This window comes from Apiospora hydei (assembly GCF_038363865.1).
Source record: "Apiospora hydei strain CBS 114990 chromosome Unknown utg000002l_segment0_segment0, whole genome shotgun sequence".
In the NCBI taxonomy this organism is placed as follows: domain Eukaryota; kingdom Fungi; phylum Ascomycota; class Sordariomycetes; order Amphisphaeriales; family Apiosporaceae; genus Apiospora; species Apiospora hydei.
The window spans coordinates 1,710,456-1,733,539 of NW_027117361.1; the positions used below are offsets into that span (position 1 = coordinate 1,710,456).

The 23,084-nt window shown below is 55.3% G+C and overlaps 11 protein-coding genes across 11 annotated transcripts; 4 read left to right on the forward strand and 7 right to left on the reverse strand.

The window, feature by feature from the left end:
* Positions 1-341: 341 nt before the first annotated feature.
* On the reverse strand, positions 342-2,548 carry PG997_000530 (uncharacterized protein; the record flags this gene model as incomplete). Its single annotated transcript, XM_066804845.1, has 2 exons — positions 342-2,304; positions 2,382-2,548. The coding sequence occupies 2 exons, from the start codon at positions 2,546-2,548 to the stop codon at positions 342-344; spliced, it is 2,130 nt and encodes a 709-aa protein (XP_066674618.1).
* A 1,429-nt stretch (positions 2,549-3,977) lies between these two features.
* PG997_000531 (uncharacterized protein) lies at positions 3,978-4,831 on the forward strand (the record flags this gene model as incomplete). Its single annotated transcript, XM_066804846.1, has 2 exons — positions 3,978-4,065; positions 4,299-4,831. The coding sequence occupies 2 exons, from the start codon at positions 3,978-3,980 to the stop codon at positions 4,829-4,831; spliced, it is 621 nt and encodes a 206-aa protein (XP_066674619.1).
* Positions 4,832-5,648: 817 nt separating this feature from the next.
* On the reverse strand, positions 5,649-7,487 carry PG997_000532 (uncharacterized protein; the record flags this gene model as incomplete). Its single annotated transcript, XM_066804847.1, has 3 exons — positions 5,649-6,779; positions 6,841-7,102; positions 7,177-7,487. 3 exons carry the CDS (start codon positions 7,485-7,487, stop codon positions 5,649-5,651), a joined length of 1,704 nt encoding a protein of 567 aa, XP_066674620.1.
* A 1,515-nt stretch (positions 7,488-9,002) lies between these two features.
* Positions 9,003-10,143, forward strand: PG997_000533 (uncharacterized protein; the record flags this gene model as incomplete). Its single annotated transcript, XM_066804848.1, is given in 4 exon segments — positions 9,003-9,577; positions 9,766-9,976; positions 9,996-10,102; positions 10,122-10,143. 4 exon segments carry the CDS (start codon positions 9,003-9,005, stop codon positions 10,141-10,143), a joined length of 915 nt encoding a protein of 304 aa, XP_066674621.1.
* A 1,120-nt stretch (positions 10,144-11,263) lies between these two features.
* Positions 11,264-12,247, reverse strand: PG997_000534 (urease accessory protein UreG; the record flags this gene model as incomplete). The annotated part of the gene is made up of 2 exons (XM_066804849.1): positions 11,264-11,900; positions 12,069-12,247. The coding sequence occupies 2 exons, from the start codon at positions 12,245-12,247 to the stop codon at positions 11,264-11,266; spliced, it is 816 nt and encodes a 271-aa protein (XP_066674622.1).
* Positions 12,248-12,446: 199 nt separating this feature from the next.
* On the reverse strand, positions 12,447-14,674 carry PG997_000535 (uncharacterized protein; the record flags this gene model as incomplete). Its single annotated transcript, XM_066804850.1, has 4 exons — positions 12,447-12,470; positions 12,945-14,058; positions 14,119-14,254; positions 14,326-14,674. The coding sequence occupies 4 exons, from the start codon at positions 14,672-14,674 to the stop codon at positions 12,447-12,449; spliced, it is 1,623 nt and encodes a 540-aa protein (XP_066674623.1).
* A 1,622-nt stretch (positions 14,675-16,296) lies between these two features.
* On the forward strand, positions 16,297-16,779 carry PG997_000536 (uncharacterized protein; the record flags this gene model as incomplete). The annotated part of the gene is made up of 1 exon (XM_066804851.1): positions 16,297-16,779. One exon carries the CDS (start codon positions 16,297-16,299, stop codon positions 16,777-16,779), a length of 483 nt encoding a protein of 160 aa, XP_066674624.1.
* Positions 16,780-17,195: 416 nt separating this feature from the next.
* PG997_000537 (oxidoreductase- FAD-binding protein) lies at positions 17,196-17,564 on the reverse strand (the record flags this gene model as incomplete). Its single annotated transcript, XM_066804852.1, has 1 exon — positions 17,196-17,564. The coding sequence occupies one exon, from the start codon at positions 17,562-17,564 to the stop codon at positions 17,196-17,198; it is 369 nt and encodes a 122-aa protein (XP_066674625.1).
* Positions 17,565-18,467: 903 nt separating this feature from the next.
* PG997_000538 (uncharacterized protein) lies at positions 18,468-19,533 on the reverse strand (the record flags this gene model as incomplete). Its single annotated transcript, XM_066804853.1, has 4 exons — positions 18,468-18,691; positions 18,746-19,017; positions 19,098-19,321; positions 19,408-19,533. 4 exons carry the CDS (start codon positions 19,531-19,533, stop codon positions 18,468-18,470), a joined length of 846 nt encoding a protein of 281 aa, XP_066674626.1.
* A 981-nt stretch (positions 19,534-20,514) lies between these two features.
* On the forward strand, positions 20,515-21,793 carry PG997_000539 (uncharacterized protein; the record flags this gene model as incomplete). The annotated part of the gene is made up of 4 exons (XM_066804854.1): positions 20,515-20,583; positions 20,648-21,060; positions 21,146-21,449; positions 21,584-21,793. The coding sequence occupies 4 exons, from the start codon at positions 20,515-20,517 to the stop codon at positions 21,791-21,793; spliced, it is 996 nt and encodes a 331-aa protein (XP_066674627.1).
* An 82-nt stretch (positions 21,794-21,875) lies between these two features.
* PG997_000540 (uncharacterized protein) lies at positions 21,876-22,979 on the reverse strand (the record flags this gene model as incomplete). The annotated part of the gene is made up of 2 exons (XM_066804855.1): positions 21,876-22,810; positions 22,886-22,979. 2 exons carry the CDS (start codon positions 22,977-22,979, stop codon positions 21,876-21,878), a joined length of 1,029 nt encoding a protein of 342 aa, XP_066674628.1.
* Between the last annotated feature and the right edge of the window lie 105 nt (positions 22,980-23,084).

Consider the following 23,084-nt stretch of genomic DNA (forward strand, 5'->3'; position numbering starts at 1 on the left):
CTATCATGAGATATGAGATGCGTGGTCATGAACTCCACGTGTATACGCAGATAGATTTGGGTGGACCAAGCCAACCAACCATATGGCCTGACATGGCATGTCGAGTTACTTCAGTGCACAACAGACAATGAGAAAGAACCAATCATATGCAATCTGGATATATCGTATTAAAAAGGGTTTAATAGTCATCACTCGAGAAACGAACATGTCCGTCCATCTACTCCTCTCCTTCTTTCTTCCACCCAGGGGTATTTGTTCCGAGTACTTCGTAATAGGAAAAAGATGGCGATGAGAGCAGAGAGAAAGCCAACCATCTATCTGCTTGTCTTCACACTTCCACTTCAAGGCCGCCCCGGCAAAGGCCGAGGTCCGACAATCTGCCGCCGCCCGGCCCCGATTCCGGCGCCACCCTTGTTCTGGCTGTCCCCTCCCGTGAACCCGGTCCACTGGTTGACGTCCCACTTGCCCCCGATGCCGCCTCCGATACCGTCCACGCCATCGCCCGACCGCACGGCCTGGGCCGTCTCCTTCTGGCTCTCCTCCCACTCACGCTGACGCTGGCGCTCCATCTCCATCTCGCGCTCGAGCAGCGACTTGGAGGCCCACCCGCCGGCTTTAGTTTTCTGCTGCGCCTGCTGCCGCTTGCGGTCCTCAGAGTCTTGCTCGGCGGTCCCGCCGAGCGAGCGCGAGTACGTCTGCTGGGGAGGCGGGGTCAAGGGCGCTTGGTGGTTGGCCAGATAGCGATCCGTCCTGTTGGCGAAAGGCGACCTCGACTTGGGCTGGGGCAGCGGTCGCGAGTTAGACAACGGCGTGACTGGGCTTGAGACCTTCTGAGGAGGAGGGGGGCTGGTGAAAGGCCCGCCGACCGGTTGCTTCTTAGCCGGGCCCGGAACAGGCAGGGGCCTACTCTCACCCCCAGTCTGCTGGGGCTTTAGGGGAACAGGAGGCTTCTCTCCAGTGCGCTGCTTCTTCAAAGGGGCAGTAGCCGGGACGGGCAATGGACGGGCAGGCAGCGCTGGGCCAGGTGTCGGAGGGTTGGGGTTAGCGGCCATCTCCTCTTGGTGACGATCCCACTGCGTCTTCAGCACTTCGCGCTCGCCGCGCGCAAAAGACTCCTGTCGGCTCGGTGGCCGGCTCGGCGGCCGACTCGTAGGGCGACTCCCGGGCCGACTTGTTGGTCGCGCCCGGCTTCTCGAACGTGCCCGGCCCTTGGGATCTAAGCGATTGCCAGCACGACGCTCCCGCTCCTCTTCGTACTGTTGTTCTCGCTGGCGTGCGAGCTCGAGTTGTCTTTCCAAATCCCGGATCCGATCGCCGTCCGACATGGGCTGGTTCATATCCGTCGCCGTGTTGCTTTTGCTCCGCGATCGGGTGGCCCGGCGTTCCTCGTCCAGCTTCGCCTCGGCCTCTTCCTCGTCTCGACGGCGCTTTTCCTCGGTCAGCTTCCACTGGCGCTCTTCTTCTTCCCACCGCCTCTTTTCCTCTTCGGCTTTGCGTTTCTCTAGGGCCCGCAGCTTCCTGGCCTCGTCCTCCCATTGGCGCTCCTGGGCTAGGCGGGCGCGATCCTCTTCGGCCGCCATCTCTGCCTTGCGCCTCCGCTCTTCTTCTTCCATTTGCTGGCGTTGGCGCTCGCTCTCCGCCTCCATTTCCTTGCGGCGGCGCTCCTTGTCGGCCAGGTTGGGCACATGCGGCGAGGCACTAGTAATTTGCCGCCGCCCACCGAAGGCGACACCGAGGTTGCCCTGCGACGCGCCGCCCATGTATCCGTACTGGGCAATGTTCCACGCGGGGCTGGTAACTCCTTCATGGGTTTTGTTGCTCCAACTGCTGACGGTTGGCGAACCTACGCGCTCGCTACCGGTAGGGCTCTTAGATGGACTCCAGCGACCGGAGCCGGAATCACCCGTTTTGCTCGAGACCAGGGCGGGTCTGCCGTAGGCGGAGGAGCTGTTGGAAGCGTTGGAGAAGCCCCGGTTCCTACCCGGCGTAAGTCCTGACCCCGGCCCCGTGCTCTGCGGCGACAATACGGAACCCTTTCCGGGCTTGTTGGCGCCGATGGGTGTGGGGAAGACGGAGGGGTTGGCCTTTTGTGCGGCGCGGGAGAAGGCGCCAAGACATTGTAGTACTTGGGTAGGGTCCTTTTGTTCGTAAAGATCGACAGTCAAGAATACGTCGTGCTGTTTTAGGTCAAGGGGCGGCATCTGGCACACCCGTAGAAAGTGGGAAATGTTCTCCATCTGGACGAAAGGCATGGCGGACTGCTTGAACTTGACGCCTGGCGGCCCGACGGCGAGGTTGATGAGTCTGTATGTAGGCAGAGCGCCGCTACGATCAGCACTCTGGAGAGCGAACTAGACGGCTTGTTTGGGCGGTTGACTCACTTGCATAGCGCGACACCGCTTTTCAGGCCTTCTAATAAATCATTTCCCGGCAGGCGCTCGCCCAAGACGCCCTCGATCCATGCGCGGGCCTCGTTGGCGGCGGCAGGGGTGTACTTTTCGAGGCGCATCTTGCGCAAGTCCTTATCGAGGGACGAAACGGACGCCATGATGGCGGACAAAATAGCAGATGATGTCTAATCAATTGCAGCGCGGTTTGTGCTGATGTCGCAATACATAGAAGCAGGTCAGTCGTAAGTAGGTTTGTGGTAAAATGTGTGGTCGTGTCGTGTGGGTGGTGAACAAGATGAATGACGCGGCTCGCTGCGTGCGAGTTTGGTTCGATGTCGGTCGCAATGTACGCTTGAATCGACGTCGCTGCGCACGTTGTTGCGCAAGTCGAGGGCGAGGGCGGAGGAGAGGGGGAAGGGGGGAGGCAAGAGCGAGAGGAAGAACTGGATGAGGTCACTCTTGGCTGAGGCTGAGGCTGATGCTTATCCCAACCCCGAAATAGGCCTCCGTGCGGTTTTTTAGGTACCGATCTGGACTCGGGTGGCTGCTGAAACACACATACGCACACGGAGCACACAGATCAGATCTCTCCTTTTAACGATGAACATGTGGGAGTGACGAACAGCAGAGGGTGTGTGGATTCTACCAACAATTTCTGATATCTGACCCGCGAACCATATAATAATAAGTAGAGGGAGAGAGATGGAGAGAAGAAAAAAAGAAACCGGCTATAGACCCAACGGGCTATAGGTCTCGTTATAGGCCGTCCCAGCCGCGGTGTTTTGGGCAATCAAGATCAAGGCAGGCATACGATGGTCTAATAGTGGTCTCCCCCTCCAATCGAATATATATTGAGCTGACTGATTACCGGAAACTACTACCCAAGGACCAAGGCAGTAGACGCGTTGAAGACGAGAAATCAATTAAATGAGGGCAGGCAGGACCAGGACAGGGGGACCAGGGGGCTTGGGGGCAGGCGCACAGGCATGCCCGCTGTCCATGTACAAGTCACTGCAAATCACCCAACCCCACCTTCCCTTCCCGGGATGACGTTACGTTGGAATTGGGCACCCGTGCTACGACGCAGCCACTTTACCAGCACTTCAGTAGCACTTGCCAGTAGCATGCGGTTTTCACTGCACCCAAGAGCACCAATAGCGCTGTCAATCGCCCGCCAGCGCACTACTTGACATGTACCCAGCGCCCGTGTGGCTGGTAGAGGTGAAACTGGGACATGCCTAACACTTGCATTCCCTGCATCTCAATGCAACCCAACATTGGAAACCGACTTTTTGTGGCGCCCCCGCCCCGGCTCGTCGTGCTTGCTCAATGCTCGCCGCTATCAATCAAGGCAAGGCTTGTTGTTATCCATCCCATCTATCGCATTTCAACGGATCACCATGATGAAAAGCCGATGGTCAACGAGATACTCGATTTGACAGATCCCCCCAATCTTATAATGATTCTCTCTTGTTTTTAATGCAGCAATTGACAGCTGGCTAGTTTGCCCCCTCATAGCAAGCCTTGTGCGTTTTGAGTCAAAACAACAATCCAAATAACCCTGCGGATTGGCTCGTCTCCCACACCATGTCGTCCTCTAATGTCGGCCTGGTGATGCGAGCCTGGTTCCGCTGGAAGAGCCTGCGCTTGCCCTGGCGCAAACGCTTCCTCGTCGGTATGTTATTCCTCCCTCTGCCATCCATCTATTCTTAGCTACCGCCTTCTTCTCCCTGTCCCTGTGCCTGTGCCTACACACCGACACAGACCACACCCAAACCCACCCCCCATCAATGCAAATCACACCTATAGCCCCGAGGGGAGGGGGAATGATGTCACCTCTCGAACTAAGTAGCACAAGCCATGAGCCATGAACAACCTCACTAACCACGACCACAACAAAACGCATAGGCTCCGACCTCCAAGGCAACACCTACTGGGTCTTCCGCCTCACCGGCAGCACGCCCCCACCCACCAGCGCCGACTCGCCCGCCTACCAGTCCTCGGCCGACGACACGCGCTGGCGGCGCATCGTCAAGTACCCGCGCTCGACGCACTACTCGGACGTCCAGGTGCCGCCCCAGTGGCACCAATGGCTGCGCTACCAGCGGCACGAGCCGCCCTCCATCGCCGAGCAGCAGGCGGACGTGATCCGGAGGCAGCGCATGAAGGTGCTCGCGGCCGAGGCCGACGCCCGCTGGGCCGCCAAGCCGAGCTTCCTGGACCAACCGCAGCAACAACAACCGATGATTGCGACAACGCAAGATAATGCGCAGCCACACCCCGGCCCTGCCATGAACGCGGACACAGCAACGCCCGCGAAAACTGCAGAGGAAGAAAAGAAGAAACAGGAGGAGAATGATCCATGGAAGAAGGCGGCGACGGGGCCGAGCGAGACATGGCAGCCGGCCCCTTGGTCTCCTTCGAGCTCACGAAAACGGTGAGAACCTGATTTGTTGTAAGATTACAAGCATCAAAAGCGGCAAATATGAAAAAGTATGGCCTAGGTGTAGGAGCGGGATGGAGGTGGAGCGCGTGGCATGTTGCTCCATTCCCATACTGTATATATGTACCATGTATGAAAGCAACTATAATAAAAGGGGTTGGTAACCCGTCTACCGCTCGTATACTATACAGAAGAGCTATACAGAAGAGCAACTTGAACGGCTGGATGACGCTTGGGAGAACTCGCATCTCCCTTTGTGAGTGAATCCCGGATGGTGCAGTAGTAAACCCTCCCCTGACACCGAGTAGAAAGGGATAAAAGCCGCCCAAACGCCAGCCTCCATGAGGGGGTATCATCAAAAACATGCCTTACAAAACATTACACTGGCGGCGGTCCGATCCTCCTGGATTCGAAGATTCGTCATGACCACGGGCTCGAGGCTCCGGGTCTCTTTCGTCGTCGTCGTCTCCTTCCAGTCCCTCCGAAGAATCTGACCTAAGTTTTACAACGATTGTGTCTGAATGCGAGCGCGCATGAAATTAGCCAGATGATTTCACTGCCACATGAAACCACATGTTCGAATTTGAACTTACCATGGATGACTTCGTCCTCTGTCCCGTATGCGCCATCATAGGAGGCAAAGGTAGGCTTGTGCGCCGTTGACTTCGCTCTTCCTCGGATAGGGGTTTCGCATCTTTCTTTTTTCACTTCCGGCCCGCGTTGTTCCTTCTAGGCCCTCCGCGCAGACAGGAAGGAAACCTCTTCAAACGTATCTATGGAAAGGCCAATTAGCATCGCAATCCCCCCAAATTCAGTCAAGTGCCAGTAAGAGACTCACCATTACCACCCTTGGCCTCAATCTCGTCTTCCTCGGTACTCTCGCCCTCGCCCTCGCTCTCGAGCGAAGCGACGACCATGCGCGCCAGGGTCAACAGCCTCTGCCCGCTGGCCTGCAGGACGGCCTTGGCTTCAGCCTCGGGGTCCTCCACGATCGGCCCGCCACGACCGCGGCCCCGGCCCGACGTCTTCTTGCGAACCTTGGCCTCGCGCGCGGCCACGCCCCTCTTCACGACGTCGACCAGCCCCGGACTGAACTGCTCGGTCCCGTCGACCCACACTAGCTGCACGAGCTCCTCCAGCAGCATGCTCACCTTCGCGTTGTCCGAGGCCTCGATGGTGTTGGACGCGTAGGGAAGGAAGCAGCGCTCGATAATGGCCGGACTGGTGCCGTTAGCATCGTACCGGTCCGCATCGACGCGCGCGGGCGAGACGGCGTTGGAGGGCATGAGCAGCATGAGGATGTCCTGCAGGATCGAGATCTGGCTATCCAGGCGTAGAGCCGACGTCGTTTGCGTGATAAAGGCGTTGAAGACGGTCAAAGGCAGGACCTTCAGGTGCTCGACATAACTCTCGTATAGATCGGGGAGTGATACCGGTGGATCGGGGAGGAAGTTGCATAGGTAGGATAGCATCGCAAACAACCGCTGCCGGAGCTGGATTGATTCCACAAATGCCGGCTCCAGGGTCTGCAGCTTAGACTTCCCGGAGCTCGACAGAAGCTTCTGTGGTGTTGGTGGTTCTGACGCTTGTGACGAATATATGGATTCATCATCGAGCCACGCCCCGTATTCTCCCTTCTCCAGGTTTACCTGTGACCTTTTGCGCTTGTTGATGGCCTTTTTCGAGATCCCTCGGTGCTCGTTAGGCCACATCTCCTGAAAGACGGAGCTTGACCCTTTGCTCCCATCGGCAAAAAGGGCCTTCATAATCCATTTCAGGCCACCCAACCGCCCTTTTTGCTGTCCGATGAAACCTGCCAGAATCGAGCCGCGCAACAAGAGGAACTTATCCTCCTCGATGCGCCCGCCGGACCGGTCCGCTTCGACGTCCAGTCGATGTCGTTCCAGAAGATCTGCCTCAATGACATCAAACATAAAATCCAGCCACTGGCGCCAAAAAATACCAGCGGTTGGGATACAGCTGGCTGCAATTGAAGGCCCAGCCGACAACTCCGAAGAAGTCCTGTCCGCGCCGCCAGACGCTGTCCCTGAAGTATTTGCCCTCCATGGGCGCGTCACCCCAGGTGTCCTCCAGCAGCTCGTTCTCGCTGTCCGAACTGGGGGAACCGCCCCGCGGGTGGCGCGAGGGGCCGGAGCCGAAGCGGAAGGCTTCCTTGAAGCGCGCGTTGATGGGGCCGACGGTCTTGAGTAGACAGCGCAGGTATGCCAAGGAGTTGTTGGCGGTCTCCGGCCAGGTTTCTTCCTTGGGCCTATTCGTGAAGTCGGGGTGGACGATGAGGGTACTCAGTAGCGCTATGTGGTTGGGCGGCGGGCAGAAGGATACATCTTTTTTGTCGCAGCATCTGGTATCGTCGCGCGCTTGCTGTCGCCGCCCTTGCGCCCCAAGGGGAGCAGGTCGTTCAACAGGTTCAGGGCTATCGCATGTATGTTCTCTTCCAGGTAGATTTGGCAGTGCTGCTTCAGCTCGGGCGGCAGCTGTCGTGCAAGGCGGTACTGGGTCTCGGAGTCGGCATCGTCGGGACTACTTATGTCGGTAATGGTGATATCGGCCACATGATTGGGGGAGTCTGTCGCAGTCTTGAACGAGTCCACCGATGACAGCGGCGAAGAGCTGTCAGGCAGCGGGGGTGGCATAGTGACTTGGCAGCTCTCGCCTATTCTCTCCTGTATTTTGCGTACGGCGCGCTTCTAGGGTAAGAGGGAGAGGCGAAGGAGAGATTGGTGACGCGTCAAGCCCCCATCCGACTTATCAGTTGGTGTGTTCGTGAATTCGGAGATTCAGGCCGATAAGCTTAGAGTTCTTGCGATGGCTCAGAATCGCGAGTTGCTGTCGCGGGGGTCGGTTTTAGCGTGTCAGTGGGCCCTCAACGCCTAACTTTCGTGTCAGTACAAGGGTCGGCCCTGCCAACATGCACATGCCAATTAACGCCATCAATGTACCTGACCGAGTTGACTCTAAAGGTTCCAAGGTTGTCGAAGTATTTCAACGCAAGCTTCAAGTACCTCTGTCAGTCTTCAACAAAACAGCCAGTCCAGTGTTTGGCAAACCTGACGCCATGGCTCTAAGCGCTCAAAATATCGCACACATTCAACACACATGCGCAAGACGTTGTGTTGTCATGGCATGGACAAAGTGACCTGTCGCAAAGCAAGGGGGTTTTGTTTTCTGTGTAAGGCAACCACGACTGTGTGTTCTGCCTGCACTTTCAAAGGAGGTAAGTAGGGCAGCCTGCCGAGTCAATCTCATTGATAGCCGGTTGCTGTTGCCCTGTCCGCACCCAACCGATGCGTTCATCATTACTCGGCAGGATCCAAGGCGTAGTTGGTATCAAGAACCATAATACAGAGGCCGGAAAGAAGAGGAGATACAGCTCGCAAATCGCAGTGTCGGCGGGCGTTAGTTGCCCAAAGCAACTGCCGAGAACAGACAAAACAAGCAGAGCGCTATCTTACTACATCGTGGTTTCCTCAACCATTACATACTATACTGGCTTACTGTGACTAATCCGTACCACAATCTTGAACAGTGACGTATATACCAGTCTTTAAACAGTGGCCGTCCCCAACTGCTGAGGCGGCAGTTAAACGCCTGGAGCAGCTCGTCGTTGATCTATTTTTTCTGTTCCCTAATCGGAAGGACCGATTCTCTCAACGGCTTCAGCGAAAGGCACCGCTCCTTGAGCATGAGGTATGCGGCTGGGTAAGTCCACCTAGCTGAACTGAGGTGGGCACTGCCTAAGCACCGCCCTTCTATGCAAAACCCAGCTAAGATCTTTGGGCTTCTTAGTCTTAACAGACCTAGCCAATTGGCTCGAGCCAAGAAACTACAAGAGTCCTCTACCCGTCTTCAGGCCCGAATGCAGTCAGCATGCATACAATTCCGGAGGGGCTTTCCCAGGTTGGAAATAGCACTGCCTGCTGTTGTGGGAGGCTCATGGCTGAGTGAGATACAAAATTGGGTGTGTCGCGCGTGGCCATCCCGTATAAGTGCCCAAATTGTGGCCGTTGCCAACTGCTTACTACAACTAACTGCGGTCTGGCTTGTCCAAACCTGAAAAGAAAGAGATGATGATGCCCGGATTTCCTGTGGCCAGAGTTGCAAGATCATGTAACAATCTTTTGCAATTCCCGCTCAGTTGAAATTCCACGATGGCATACCAGCATCAAAACCAGTACCTCTATCTGCAGTATAATGGTGATGGTGGTGTTAGCCCGCAACAGCAACAGTCACTTTCACCAATGACAGAAAGCTCACCCACATCGTACGGAAAATGGGAAAGCGTCGCCCGGCGGCTGCAACAGCCGCCTCGAGTGCACGCGCCGCCCTTGCAGCAGCAGCAGCAGCAGCAGCAGCAGACATGGCAACAACCGCCGATGGGGTACGCATCTGAGGGCATCGCGAGAGCCCACCACTGGGTCGCCAACAACCACCCCAACCCGGGCCCCCCGCCGCCACCGTCGGTCGTGTCGCCCCTGAGCACGACTGGACAGCAAAGGGGCATCGGCGGCGGCACCGACTTCCAGCCGCCGAGCTCGATGAGCTACCGCACGCTGCCGCCGCGGCCTGAGCCGCGGGAGCGCAGGGTGTGCGGCATCGAGAGGACGCACTTCATCATCATCATGGCGGTCGCGCTGTTGTTGTTGGTCAGCGGCATTGCGACGGGGCTCGGTGTCGGCCTTGCGCTGAATAACAGCAAGTCCTCGGCAAAGTCATCACAGCCAAGGTGAAAGACAAGAGCTAACTCTGATCTTGTCTTCGTGTTGCATCAACAACTCATGGAAAGGTACCAACCCCTTGAAACTCCAACCACCAGCACAAACTCTACAAATCATCAGCACTCACGGGTTTGGGCGACGCAGTCATCACGGTTGAAGCTCGCTGTGCTAACAGATCGTTCTCTAAACACAACAGCACTTCATCAACAGAAGCCTCAGCCGCGGCAGCCACACCCACAAGAACATCCTCAACGTTGGGCTTTCCCGACGCCCTGACTCCTGGACCCATCGATTGCTTGCAGGACGACAATAAAGTTTACGTCTCGGCAGGGTCGTCACCGAAGCCCTTCGACGTAAAATGCGGTCGCGATTACAAGAACGCCGGCAGCGCCAATCAGCATGGCCGCGTGCGTCGATTGTGACGAGTGCGCCGGCCCTCAGTTCTGCGTCGGCGTGGACTGGGGCCCGTACCAAGGCAGCTGGACGTGTTGGATGAAGAGCCAGCTGGAAAAGCCCAATATTGCCGATGATTGGTACATTGCGCAACTCCAGGGCGCTTCGGGTAGCGGTTTAAGGGGGTCATTAGGGGTAGTAGTATTAAACAATACCTACGCCTACTTTACAAGGGCAAAAGGTCTGTCTGTGTATAAAGATATGTGTATAGATATATGATAAAGATTCAGCTACCGTTAGGTTTGGTTCATGATCTGATACCAATACTTTGAGGGTGAAAAGACCTGAAGACGCCTGGTTCCAAATTGGCCATAAAACCAAGCTAAGAATCGATACCTACTTATTTGTGTCCTCGAATTGATACCGCACCACACGTCCATCACCACCAACTGCCCGAGGCTGAGCATGAGGGCTCCCAGTCCGATTAAACCGAATTACCTTCCAATGCGATCTCAATTTGATCAATCCGCCTTATATCTTTAGTATCCTCGTGAATAGAATGCCACTCCTCCGTATGCTTTATTACTTATCCCACTATCAGCGCCATAAAAACAGAACAACGACAGTAACTTCCAGAAAGTAATTAGGTTGAGAAAAAGGATGATATGTATTAATGAGGTACATAAGTACATATAATTCCACGGCTGGTCGTTGCTGATGCACGGACCCTCCAAAAGGTGCTGCCCAACAGACCACTAGAGGATCCATAAGCTTTGCATATCAGGAATATACTTGCATAACGACTCGTATTTCCAACAATTAGCAAGTGAGACGACTTCCGTCTTTGGTAGTATAGTGGTCAGTATGCGAGCTTGTCATTGGATTCCCAATAACAAAAAACGCTCGAGACCGGGGTTCAATTCCCCGCCAGAGAGAACTGTTCTTTTTGCCTTTTAAATCATCTTGAATAAAGATCATGAAGTATAACGAGTTCTATTACAGTCGTGCATGTTTTTGCCGTGTTTTGATGGCTTTCTGGGGGTGAAATTGAGTCAATACGAGCGAGGATGGATGGATGCACAATGGGGGCCGATTCCATCTGCTAGACGTACTGCGGAAAACATAATTCTTAAATTGGCTTTGGTTTCATTAACCAAGCCCTCCGTTATACATTATGAAGGCGAATTGCATTGTATTCGCTGCTGTCAATATGTTTCATTGTTTCGCGTGTCAAATTAATCAGTGCCAGGTACTCCAAGCGGTTCATTTCATGGCTATTCCCTCTTCTTCCCCCTTTCGACTTATACAAGCGCCTCCAGCCCTTCCGTCGGCTTCGGCCCGCCCTTGGACTTCCTCTCCTCCTCGGCGCCGCTGGCCTTCCACGCGCTCACGATCAAGTTGACAATGTGATCGACGCCGACGCCCTTCTTGACCTGCGCGAACACGGTCGGGCCGCCCTCGCGCATCTTGCGGGCGTCGCGCTCCATGACGCCCAGGTCGGCGCCGACGGCCTCGGCCAGGTCCGTCTTGTTGACAACCAACAAATCGCTCTGCGTGATCCCCGGCCCGCCCTTGCGCGGGATCTTGTCGCCGCCGCTCACGTCGATGACGTAGATGATGTAGTCGGCGAGCTCGCGCGAGTAGTTGGCGGCCAGGTTGTCGCCGCCCGACTCGATGAGCAGCAGGTCCGAGCCGAACTCGGCGTGCAGGTCCTCGAGCGCCGCCAGGTTGGCCGAGATGTCCTCGCGCACCGCCGCGTGCGGGCAGCCGCCCGTCTCGATGGCGCGGATGCGCTCCGCCGGCAGGGCCTTGTGGCGCGTCAGGAACTCGGCGTCCTCGCGCGTGAAGATGTCGTTGGTCACGGCCGCGATCGAGTACTGCGAGCGCAGCGCCAGGCAGAGCGCCAGCATCAGCGCCGTCTTGCCGGAGCCGACGGGACTAGGGCATGAGTTAGTATCAGACGAGTTGAAAGTGGGCTGGGGTTAAGGAAGGACCTGGGTCAGGGGAGAACATCGCAGGCTAGACTGGACTGGCTTCTTGTGCTATTGGATCGACCCTCTTGTAACCCCAGGACCATTCAAACAGATCAATTGAATTCGCACTTACCCGCCAATGCCAATAGTGAATGCACGCTCGCCCCAAGTGCGGCCCTCAACAATAGGCATCTCACGGCCCAAGTAGCTGCCAGGTCCGTCGAGGATCTCGTGAGAATGGCCATGCTCCGCAGCGGAGATGCCCTCATGGGAATGGCCCGAGACGCCGTCGTGTGAATGAGTCTGCGCCATCTTGAATCCAGTCTCTTGGTTTCCTTGTCTCCTCCAACTTGTTCCGGCTGTTACACAAAGCTTGGCTTGAAGAAGACGTGATTGCAATTGGGATCCTCAGGAGGAAGGACAGAGAAGACGCCACTGTTTTCTGGACGACGAGATTCCAGATCCCAGACTTCAGAGCTCCCCGCGGTAGTGCCTACCCAAGTACCCTGGCCTACCTCGCCCGACAGCTCTCGAACTGCGGGGTGGTTGCTTATCGGGATGGCGGGGCAAGGGTCTTATTACGTACACAGTACAGGAAATACTCAAAACTTATTACTCCGACAAGGATGATGCTATCAAGTCAGCCTACGAGCAGGGTTAGCTTATGCGTAGCTCACACTGACAGTGTGGTCACGAACTACTGTGGTCAACTGAATCGTGGATTTAACGAAAAAGGTACGCAGGACTTGGTCAAATACTTTCACAAGCTACAAGCTCGCATCAGCACAACAACAACAGCGGCAACCAACACTGGCACGAGCAAGTCGTAATATCTTTAGCTGAGCGACGGGTATTCCAACGAAGTCAGAATGTCCACTATCGTCCTATTTCAAAGGGTTCTAGACCGAAGTACTTCTGGAGACAGGAGAAACACCGAAAAGCGTAGCTTCTCAAGGTGTTGGGCCCGATGCGTTTGTAAAGGGGCTGTCAGGATATATACTATACACACTCCCAGCTCCCCGACTTCGCTCGGGTTATGCTCTCCACCTTTGAAAGTGCTCTTGGCCGGGTATTTGCAGTGCGTATGCTGGTAAGCAATCCCCGCCCCCACGGTATCATTGACGAACTTGGTCCCGACCAAAGCTTCAGGGGCCAACCCCTTCTCGACCCAGTCCACCACAGCCGCCAAGACATTGTGCTCCCGATCGAACGGGATCCCCTGAACCGCAGAGCTTCCAGCCTGGCCAACGACCCAAGCTCCCGGGCCGCTACCGCAGTGCCCCATCCCCGGGATGCGGAAGAACCGGTAGAACTGGTCCATCTGCTCGGGCGCGTACCCCATGCCGCTGGCGAGGTGCTCGTAGAAGCGGATCGAGTTGAAGCTCGTGATCTGCTGGTCCTGCTGGCCGTGGTGCGTCAGGATCTTGCCGCCGCGACCCTCGAAGGCTGCCAGTGAGGATGGCCAGGTACGGATGCCGCCCGGGTCCTTCTGGCCTGCGATTAAGGCATCGTCTGTCGTGAAGGTGGTGGGGTCCCACGCGGGGTTCTCGAGAACGGCGAATTTGAACCAGCCTACTGAAGGTGCGTATGCCTTCCCGTTGTATAGACCACTGGAGGCAGCAATCTCGCTACCTGGTTGCATAGCTGGGTAGAGCATCGAGCCGTTTGACCAGAGGTAATTGCTGAAGATTTTGTTGACCGTTCCAACCTGGGCATCAGTGAGGCAGTCCCCTCCATCCTTTTTAGCTCCGCAAAGAAGCGTCTCAGGTTCGAACTTGCACAGCGTCGGATCCTCGATGATGCCGTCCATAGCTCCATCAATACCATCGCATTGCCGGCGGACTTCATCGTGGATCGTCGTTTTCCACGTATCGGCAGTGATGAAGCTCTGCGCGCCGTCCTCTCCAGTGATGGTGAAGTACCTGGCCCTCGAGGAGTACAGGTTGTTGAAGTCGACAGCAGGGGCGCCGGCCACGATTCCGTCAAAGTCATCGGGGAAGACCTCGGCAGAGTGGATCCCCTGTCGCCCGCCCAGGGAGCAGCCTATGAAGTACGACTTGCTCACGGCCGCGCCGTAGAAGAGGGCAGTGAGCTTTTTGCCGACCTCGACTGATGTGTGGAGGCTACATAAATCCATGGTTAGTATTTGGTCAGCTTTGGGGTGAGTTTCTGGGTAGACTGACGACCTCCAACCAAAATCGGCGACTACATCATCGTTCTGGTAGAACGTGTCGCCTCTCGTACCGTTGTGGCCGTTGTTGGTACCGACAGTAGCAAAGCCGTTTGCTGTACCATAGGCAAGGTCCTCGTACCCAACACCTAAATTCCATTGTCCATTAGTCTTATCAGAATCTTATAAACCACCCGCAGTGTCATATGGGTCGACCTACAACCACCAATACCCCCATTGCCCGTGGCTAGGAAGCGGCCGGACCAGTCCTCCGGCAACCACATCTCATAGGTGATGCTGGACTGATTGGAAGTCGGTATAGACATGGCGATGCGACACACGTCTGCCGTTACGGCTTGGCTGTCGGTACCACATGTAGGGTCATTGTCCGAAAGCGTGACGTGGGCACCGGCCTTGACGAACTGCAGCTCCGTGCGTGTCGAGTTCTTTACAGAAGCTTCTGGTCGGAACTGCACACACTTCTCCTCAAAGGTTGCTGCTGTCTGGATGCTGCGTGTCGCAGCCAGCGAAGGCAGCGTCAACCCCAAAAGGCCAGATTCCGGTCTCATTTTGTCTGTCGTTGTGCTGGTCTGAGACGATTCAACTCAACTCAACTCAACGAATGCGTCAGTTCAGTTCCGGTTGCCTACTCCTGACGAACGGCTCCGTATGTGGCACATGCGAAGCCATGCCCTTTTTATGTTCTTTCATATTGATTTTTTTATCCCTCACTGACCCCGGCGACTTGCTGCAGCGGAATGGATTGATGGCAATTTCCTTTTCCTTCCCCTCATCCCCATGTCTCAAAAAGCGGTTTGCCGTGTAAATGCCGACGAACCCCTGGCCTTCTGGCCAATCAATGATCTCCATTGCAGCGCCCACCTCCCTATTCAGGACAAGTCGCGGAAGGCACTGCCGATTCGATTTTCTGCAGCCGCGACTCAAGCTTTGCATTTTTTTGATGCATCACTTCCAAAATGGAGAAACACCCCAGAATCATCGTCGGATGCAACTCTTTCAATATTCTGAGACACGCCGTCGCATTCAGCCGTTGGGTTTGATCGTGTGAGCAATGGAACCCGCTGTAGGTAGGTATCCGAGTCTACCATGAGTGAGCGACAATGCGCAAATTGTGTTAAGAACCCCAAACATTGAGCCTGAGGAAGGTTCCCGGGGATGCTGACAGCAATTGCTCGTGATGCAGTGGCCTTTGAGTTGATTCCTTCTTCTTTGTCTTCTTTGTATGCTCGATACGCGAAAGCTGCAGTGTTCATTCTTCGCCCATCCCGTTGCTCGGTCGTTTGGGCGGGAGAAACAGCTGTGTCGTTCCTCCGGTTTCTTCGGCCGGAGGCCTACCACCAGTCCAGCCTTAGGCAACGTCTTCATCCAACTGTTAAAAAGGTCCAGAGATCCTCTCTCGTCAATGTCCAACTTCTGGGAACTTTGCTGTAGTAGCTCTACCATCCACCAAACGCCACCTTCAACTTGCCACTATTCACTTATCCCTCGAATCATCGTTTCATTACAATGCATAGAGTGAAGACGGAGGAGAATGGGGTCGGTTCGCTGTCCCGGCTGCCTACTCGGCGGACCTTAGACTCCACTCTGTTCGGGGTTCGGGCAGGGTATATGGTCTCCGGCTCTGTCTTTCGATGGAGCGCGCCGGAGACGGACGTATTCAGGGCCTTCATTCGGGAGAAATAGCCGAATCACAAGGCCTGTGATTTGAGCCCCTGCTCAAGGCTCTTGATCTTGACGGATACGAGAATATGATCACGGAAAATGGTGACAGCGTTCACAAACTCATAATCGACAAGATGAAGCGCAAGATTGCCGCCACCGAGAAACTCATGGGCCCGATTAAGAAGAGGTAGGTGGTACCACCATACGAGAAAAGGGGGGTATTGTCAAGTTTTTGATCGCCGTACTGACCAAATAAGCATACCCGAACCGGTCGACTCCTATCAGGAGACTTTGCCCCAAGTTGGCTACCAAGCAGCTGCCAAGCAAGCAGCTAGAGTCAACTCCAGTCAATGACCTGCCAGCGGTACCAAATCACCCACTGCAGCAGTTCCAGGCAGACACCCACTTTCGGGATGGTAGCATCGCCCGCAGCTCAACAGATGCAAGCTCTGTCACACATCAGGACGGCCGATATTTCTTGCGCGAGGCGGCTGGCCATGGCGTCCGCATGCCCCGATCGTCGACGATGCGACAGTCGGCGTATACTGAGGCATTATCAACTCGGTTTCCAAGAGCCGCGCAACATCAACAGCAACAACAATACCAGCAATACCACACAGCCTTCGAGCCACGACATCAGGTCAAGTCGGATTCTCTCCCAGACGACGGTCTAGCGACTCCGCCATCCACACCCGGCCACTTTTACGGTGGCAGCGACCGCGGTGCTGGCACCCATCCCTTGCGAGGAGGAGGAGCAAGAGGGAGAGGGAGAGCGGCATCAGAAGATGGAGATACCCACACGGCGCGCCGGGGTCATCTACAGCGTATGGCCGAGACGCTGGCGGATTTTGGAGAAGAAGTGTTTGAGGCCCAGCAAGCACCGCATGAGTCAGAGGAATGGGAATCTGAGATTGACTCCCTAAGACGTTTATATGATAAGATGCTTCAGAAGCTGGAGAGGCTGGAGTTGCTGCCGCCAGCGGAGGAGTGAAGTTGCTGTTGTGTCCTGGGAGTCGGGATCAAATGGGGCCGGTGAATCTGTTGTTGATGAAAAGGGCGTACTGGTCGACGCCAGAGAGGCAATGAAGAGACTCGATAATTGTCGCACAGTGACGATGTTTTGGAAGGAACGACCCAGGCAAGCAATCCATGCTTGAGCAATGTGGGCATTCAATACGTTCACGCTTGTAGCAAATGTTGAGCCCTGGGTTAGTAGTGCATCTGCAAAAGTCAAATGGAAAGGCTGGAAGAAATGTATGATACAAGGGAGATGAAAATGATGCCAATCGGATTTTTGATGGTGTTTTTGAATAGGGGCGTTGCACAATACCCAATTTATCAGAATATGTAGACCCGGGCATCCACTTTGCCATTCTACCCAGCATCGATTATTTGGACATACGATCATCAAATTCCCAACTTGAACCCCCCGGGCACCTGTCTCTGAAACATCCCCCGCGGATCGTACCGCCGACTCGTCTCCCGCAGCCTCCCCAAGCTCTCAGCGCCGTACCCGGCGACGATGGCGTCCAGCTGCCAGGGGCCCGCATAGTTCAGATAGACGTATGGGTGGTCGACCCCGATGTCCCGAGCCACTGCCTCGAGCTGGTCGAGAAGCGAGCGCGCCTGGCGGTGGACGAGCGCGTCGTCCTCAGCGCGGTCCCATGTTATCGTCAGGAGGACGTTGAAGAGGTTGTCGTCTTCACTGTCCAGACCGAAGGCGTTTCCGCCCGTGCTGGCGGATTTGCGGTTCAGAAAGGCGGGTTGGGGTTGCATGGAGATGGAGCTGTGCGTTCGATTGGAGTTAGTAAGCTATATACAAGTGTACCTATGACGGCTGAATGGAGGCGACACTGTAACAATGAGTTAAAAACAATGATTTTTTGCCATTTTTCACTTCAACCACACCCTTTACACACCGATTTATCCCCTTAATGGCGAGAAAACAGCCCCCTCCGCCAGATTAAAGTACTGCACAGATCAAGGATGATTTACTAAGATCGGCGCACCGTTTTAAACGTTTGGTACCCTGACTACGATATCTAATTGGATAAACCAGCCCAGTTTTGGTTTGCACAGACCGTCGATCTTTGATTTGAAGTATTGTACGGGGGGCTGTTTTCTCGCCATTAAAGGGATACGCCCCCAAAAGGTAACAATGTACCCTCGTCGTCAACCATCGTCCGAGCCAGCTTTCGAGCCAGTATTCGAGCTAAACCATCGTCACTAAGCTATCGTTACTAAGCCATCGTTACTAGCTATTGTTATTAAGCCATCGTCGTGGAAATGTGTTAATTGTGTACGATTAATGCCAATTCTTTCCGATCGACGCGAAATCTAGGTCGCACGTCGATTTTAGCTGGCTCGAAGGTTGGCTGGCTCGAAGGCTGGCTGCGACGAGGGTTGACGATGAGGGTACATTGATCTTATCGATAGGGTGAAAAGCAGCTAGAATTGACCGTTGGGGGTAAATCTAACCGATTTTTAGCTCATTGTTACAGTGTCGCCTCCATTCAGCCGTCCCTATCAAGACAGGGGGCGGGGGTTATTTACAGCTTGATGTTAAGCACCGAACGGAGAGGCGCAACTACGGTCTGCACGATCTGGTAAATGGCCGCCATCATCTTAGCACTATTTTGATAAGTCGCTGGGACGAAGAGGTCGCGATGGTCACTGGGGTTAGTCGCCGCCAGCTCCAAGGCGAAATCCGTCAAGTTGGAAATGCGCATGGTCCCGTACAGTTGCGGCAACGACGTGAAGTTCCGGAAGGCGGGCGGGTTCTCGACCGGTTTGGTGTAGTGCATGCTGTACGAGGTCGCCCAGACGTCGGTCGGGATGGCTGCTGGCGTTGGCGTTGACGATCTCGCCGGAAACTAGGACGACCTCGAAGTTCTGTTCCTCATCTATAGGTTATAAAAACTGACTGGCTCATGAGGGAAAAGAGGTTCAAAGTAGACATGCCTCGACATTATCACAGACGTAGCCGTAGCGGGGTGAGAAAAAGGAGATGCCACCACCGGTAACGAGCCCGCCTACTCCGACGCTGGCCACTCGGCCACCGGAAGTGGAAAGGCCCTGCGCATCAAGGACGCTGTAGACGTCTCCCCACCTGTTACCTGGACCGATGTTGACAGAGGTTCGTTCTGCGGAGACATCGATATGTCTCAGCTTACTCAAGTCGATGGTAATTCCCGAGTCGATATTTGCAGAGCCCGCAAACGGTGTATGGCTACCTCATATTTTAGCAATGAAGCTCGTGTCTCCAGAGACGCTGAGTTTATCACCAAAGAGGGGGAGAGAACCACTTACCCTCCGGATCGTACAGCGAAGTTACACTGCCCAGGTAAAATTTCATCCCCAATGCGCAGAATGAACACGGCCCTCGATATATCCGATTTCGCACTGGGTGTTACCACACAGCTTGGGCTTAGTTCTCTCTCAAGGACACTCCAGTACGAGGCCACCGACGACTCGAAAGGTTGTTGGCCTGGGTATGAGACCATAGCCCCCAGCACTTGAGACAGAGCCGCACACTAGCATATGAGTATTAGTAAGGAAGTACATATATTACCAGAGAAACATCAGGATATATAATAGGAAACGGCAAAGAGGCGCTTACACATGTACCACTTTCGAGGAGTATAGCCTTGGCAGACTCGGCTGTCAGGTTGGGCGGGTGCCATTCTTCTCTAGGCACAGCGGCAACCAGCGCGAGCGATGTAAGGAGGAAGTACGACGGTTTCATGGTGGCATGAATGTGCAGCCTTTTCCCAAGAGCGATGAGATCAAACACGACTATAGAACGGTCGAGTCTCAAGAAGGACCAACGACCAAGGAACAAACGTCAAAGGGATCCTGATGCAGGAGACTACGTACATGTATTCAAACAAGCCACCATACCTTCATGGAACAGATTATTTGGCTGAAATACAGCAAACAAGTGCATAGGTATTGCCTGCAGGACGTTGATGCCGCCGGACTAACGAAATGAAGAGGCTGGTAAACGGGTTCAATCTGCTGTACGCGAAGGGTGTAACGGGCAGCAAACACGTTGCGACTGGGATACTACCGACTCCGGCTGTCCGTAGGATGATGGGCCTGTTCTAGATCGTCTTCTCCTTCAGCCGAATCTCTTCCGTGCTCTGTCGGCTCAGGGATGGACAGTTCCAATCAGGCCATCGTGCGAGAGATCCGGTAGGAGATAACTGAACATCGCAGGGCTCCCCCTCCCAGCTGCGGACATTCCGGTTGGCGGACCCGACTGCTTGGGACGACACGTGTGTTTGATTAGTCAGGTTCTGTTCTCTTGGCCGTAGATGCAGGCGAATAGTATGCGCTCTGTCTAGGTTGCATCGAAATCTCGTTTAAACCTCGCCTGAGCGTCCAGGCTGGATGTTGGGTTCCGGCGACACAGATGTTAGACAACAATTGAAAAGGAGGAATACTGGAAAGTAACGAGTCGGACAGTGGTAGGACCCCTTCGGCTACTATGTAGGGAGAGAGATTTATGGCTTAGGCCTCGAAACGAGGGCTTCATCCCGAGCCCTTGCTGAGAGGAGAACAAGAAGTACAAGAACTATGAATGCGAAAAATGAGTCTCTCTCTTCGTACGAATGAGTTCCTATTTGTAGCTGTATAGGTAGTCATATCTTAGAGATTTCCCGGTCAGTCAACACGTCCACCATAACGGCCAGCCCCTTTCAGGTCGATAGACAGCAACGCCGCAATGTCTAACCCAAAGACACCTGACGAAACCCATCCCTCCACCGCGAGGGTTGATCGCGATACCCTGTTGGTAAGTCGGCCGCAGATCGGCATCAATCATGAACAGAGACTGACCATGTGTTCCACCCGCTCAGGGGGCGATCTGGTCACTCACCAGCATCGCCATACTCTTAGTCGCCGCCCACCTCTCCATCCGACTGTGTTACTCGCACCGCCGCCTCTTCGCCGACGACTACCTCGCGGTCCTGGCCCTCCTGCTTCTTATCAGCAACTCGGTGGTGATGACCCTGATGGCGCCGACGATGTACGAAGTCATCGTGGTCAGCGCAGGCCCCGTGGTACCCCCTCCGCCGACCTTCCTCGACGATGCCGCGTACTACCTCGAGCTGCAGTTCGCGTCGACGGTGCTGTTCTGGAGCTGCCTGTGGGCCGTCAAGGGCTGCTTCCTCGTCTTCTTCGGACGGTTGGCCCGGCCGCTGAAGTGGCCGAGAGCGTGGATCGCGATCGTGATTTTTACTGTCGCGGCGTATTGCGCGTCCATCGTGACGTGTCCGTTGGTGTGCCCATCACTCCAACTAAGTAAAAAGCGCCCCTTTCTCCCCCTTTTTTGTTCAGTATTTTGATTGATCTAGCTCACTGGTCCTCAAAGTGGAATGCCAGGGCCCCCTCAACATCTACCGCTCCGCCGTCAGCCTCCGCTTCAGCACCGCCGTCGACGTCATCAGCGACGTGCTGATCACCTGCCTGCCCGTGTACCTGACCGTCGGCCTCCAGATGTCCGCGGGCCAAAAGGTCGGACTCGTTGCCGTCCTGAGCCTCGGCGGCATCATCACCGTCTTCGCCCTCGTCCGCGTCGTCGTGACCGGCGACGACGCGACGCGGCTGGCCGAGATCTCGTGGTTGGCGCTGTGGTCGGCCGTCGAGTCGAGCGTCGCGGTTGTGGTTGCTTGTCTTGCTAGCTTCAAAGTGCTATTCACACATAAGCAGGAAAAGAGTTCTAGGGGGCGCCGTACTACTACGGTACAACAACGACGACGGGCACGGGGCATCGACATAATGATCAGCTGCAGAGCATGGCGGGGCAAACGACCAAGATCTACACGAGCAAGAGTCTGACGTCGAGATCGGGCAGTGGCGGCCCACAAGTCGTGATGGCCGAAGAAGCAGAACTGGACGAGTTTACGGGACGGATCTTCAGCAGAAAGGCCATTGTTGCGCGGGCGTTTGTCGTCGAGGTTGGGTCGCGGACGGCATCACAGGAGCGGATACTCGATAGTTGAAGTAGCATGCTTTATTGCAGTTTCATCATTCCGATGGCCACTTTTCATCATGCTTGACATATTATGAACAAACCCCCGTCTCTCAAGTCTCCTCCTTCCCCGGTTCATCCCTATCCTTCACAACGGGTTCAGCTGGCAATTCCACCGGCGGTGGAATCTCCCTCCCGCCCAGCTCCCTCGTAGGCATCGGATCAGCATGCAACTGCGCCTTCTCAAAACCTCCACTCCCTCCTCCTTGGCCGGTGATCACCTGTGGCGTGGGGTGGTTATTGTTAAGTTCCTCCCACTGCTCAATGCCCGGCAAGCGCGCCTGCGCCTCCTTCCGGCTCTTGCACCGGCCACGCAGCCAATACAACAGCCCGCTGCAGATGAGCAGGAAGACAACGGTGCAGGCGACGCTGATGCCAGCGACCTGGGCAACGGTCAGGCCCTGCTTGTGGTCTCCAGACGACGGCGCGGCGTTGTCGGTTGAAGAAGGCTGCGGCGTGTCGAGGGCCGGCAGTAGGGACAAGGTTGTGGTGAGAAACGTGGACATCACCTTGGTGACTTGGCTGTTTGCATCCGTAGTGGTGACCCACGCCGTCGTCTCGTGCTCGATGGGCGTGTATCTGGGCGGCTTACTGGTAGGGGCGGCAGCAGAGGTCTCCTGCCCGGGCCGCAATTGATGCAGCGGAACCGTGATCGAGACACCGACGGACAGCGAATCGGCGGACGGATGGATTACGTGGACCGTGGCAGTCGGGAAGGGCGTCTCGACCTTGTTCGATACATCGTGCTTAGGTACGCTGCAAGGGTCCACGTCCCGGTGATAGAGATTGTCGTCGCCGCCGCCACACTGCGCTAGGATCCCCGCAAAATCAGCGGCGAGGTAGTCAGCAGCCCTCTCGTCAGAACCTTTGGCCCGAAGGTCTTGGCCGACGCAGCAGAGACAGTAGTTGTAGTAGTCGTAGAAGGCGGAGCCTGTCGCGCAGAAGTCTTCCCAGTCACGGCTGACCTGGCCTTTGATGAAGGCGGCATCTGTCACAGGGAGAGATCTCAGGTTAGTGTCGGGTCTCCCGGAAAATTCAAGCTAGAGGCAAGGTGTATACATACTGCACGTCCCGTAGCATCGATCTTCGATGTGGGGGACATCACTGCGCCTGCGAGACTGGTCGAGGTTCCCTGTGGGATATGCGAAGGTGGCCATGGTGGGATCGATCACGGTAGTACGGCGACCCAGTTCAATGGCTAACGAAAAATTCGAGGTCTTGAAGGCATCTTGTATAAATCTAGCAAAAGAGACCTGGGGTAT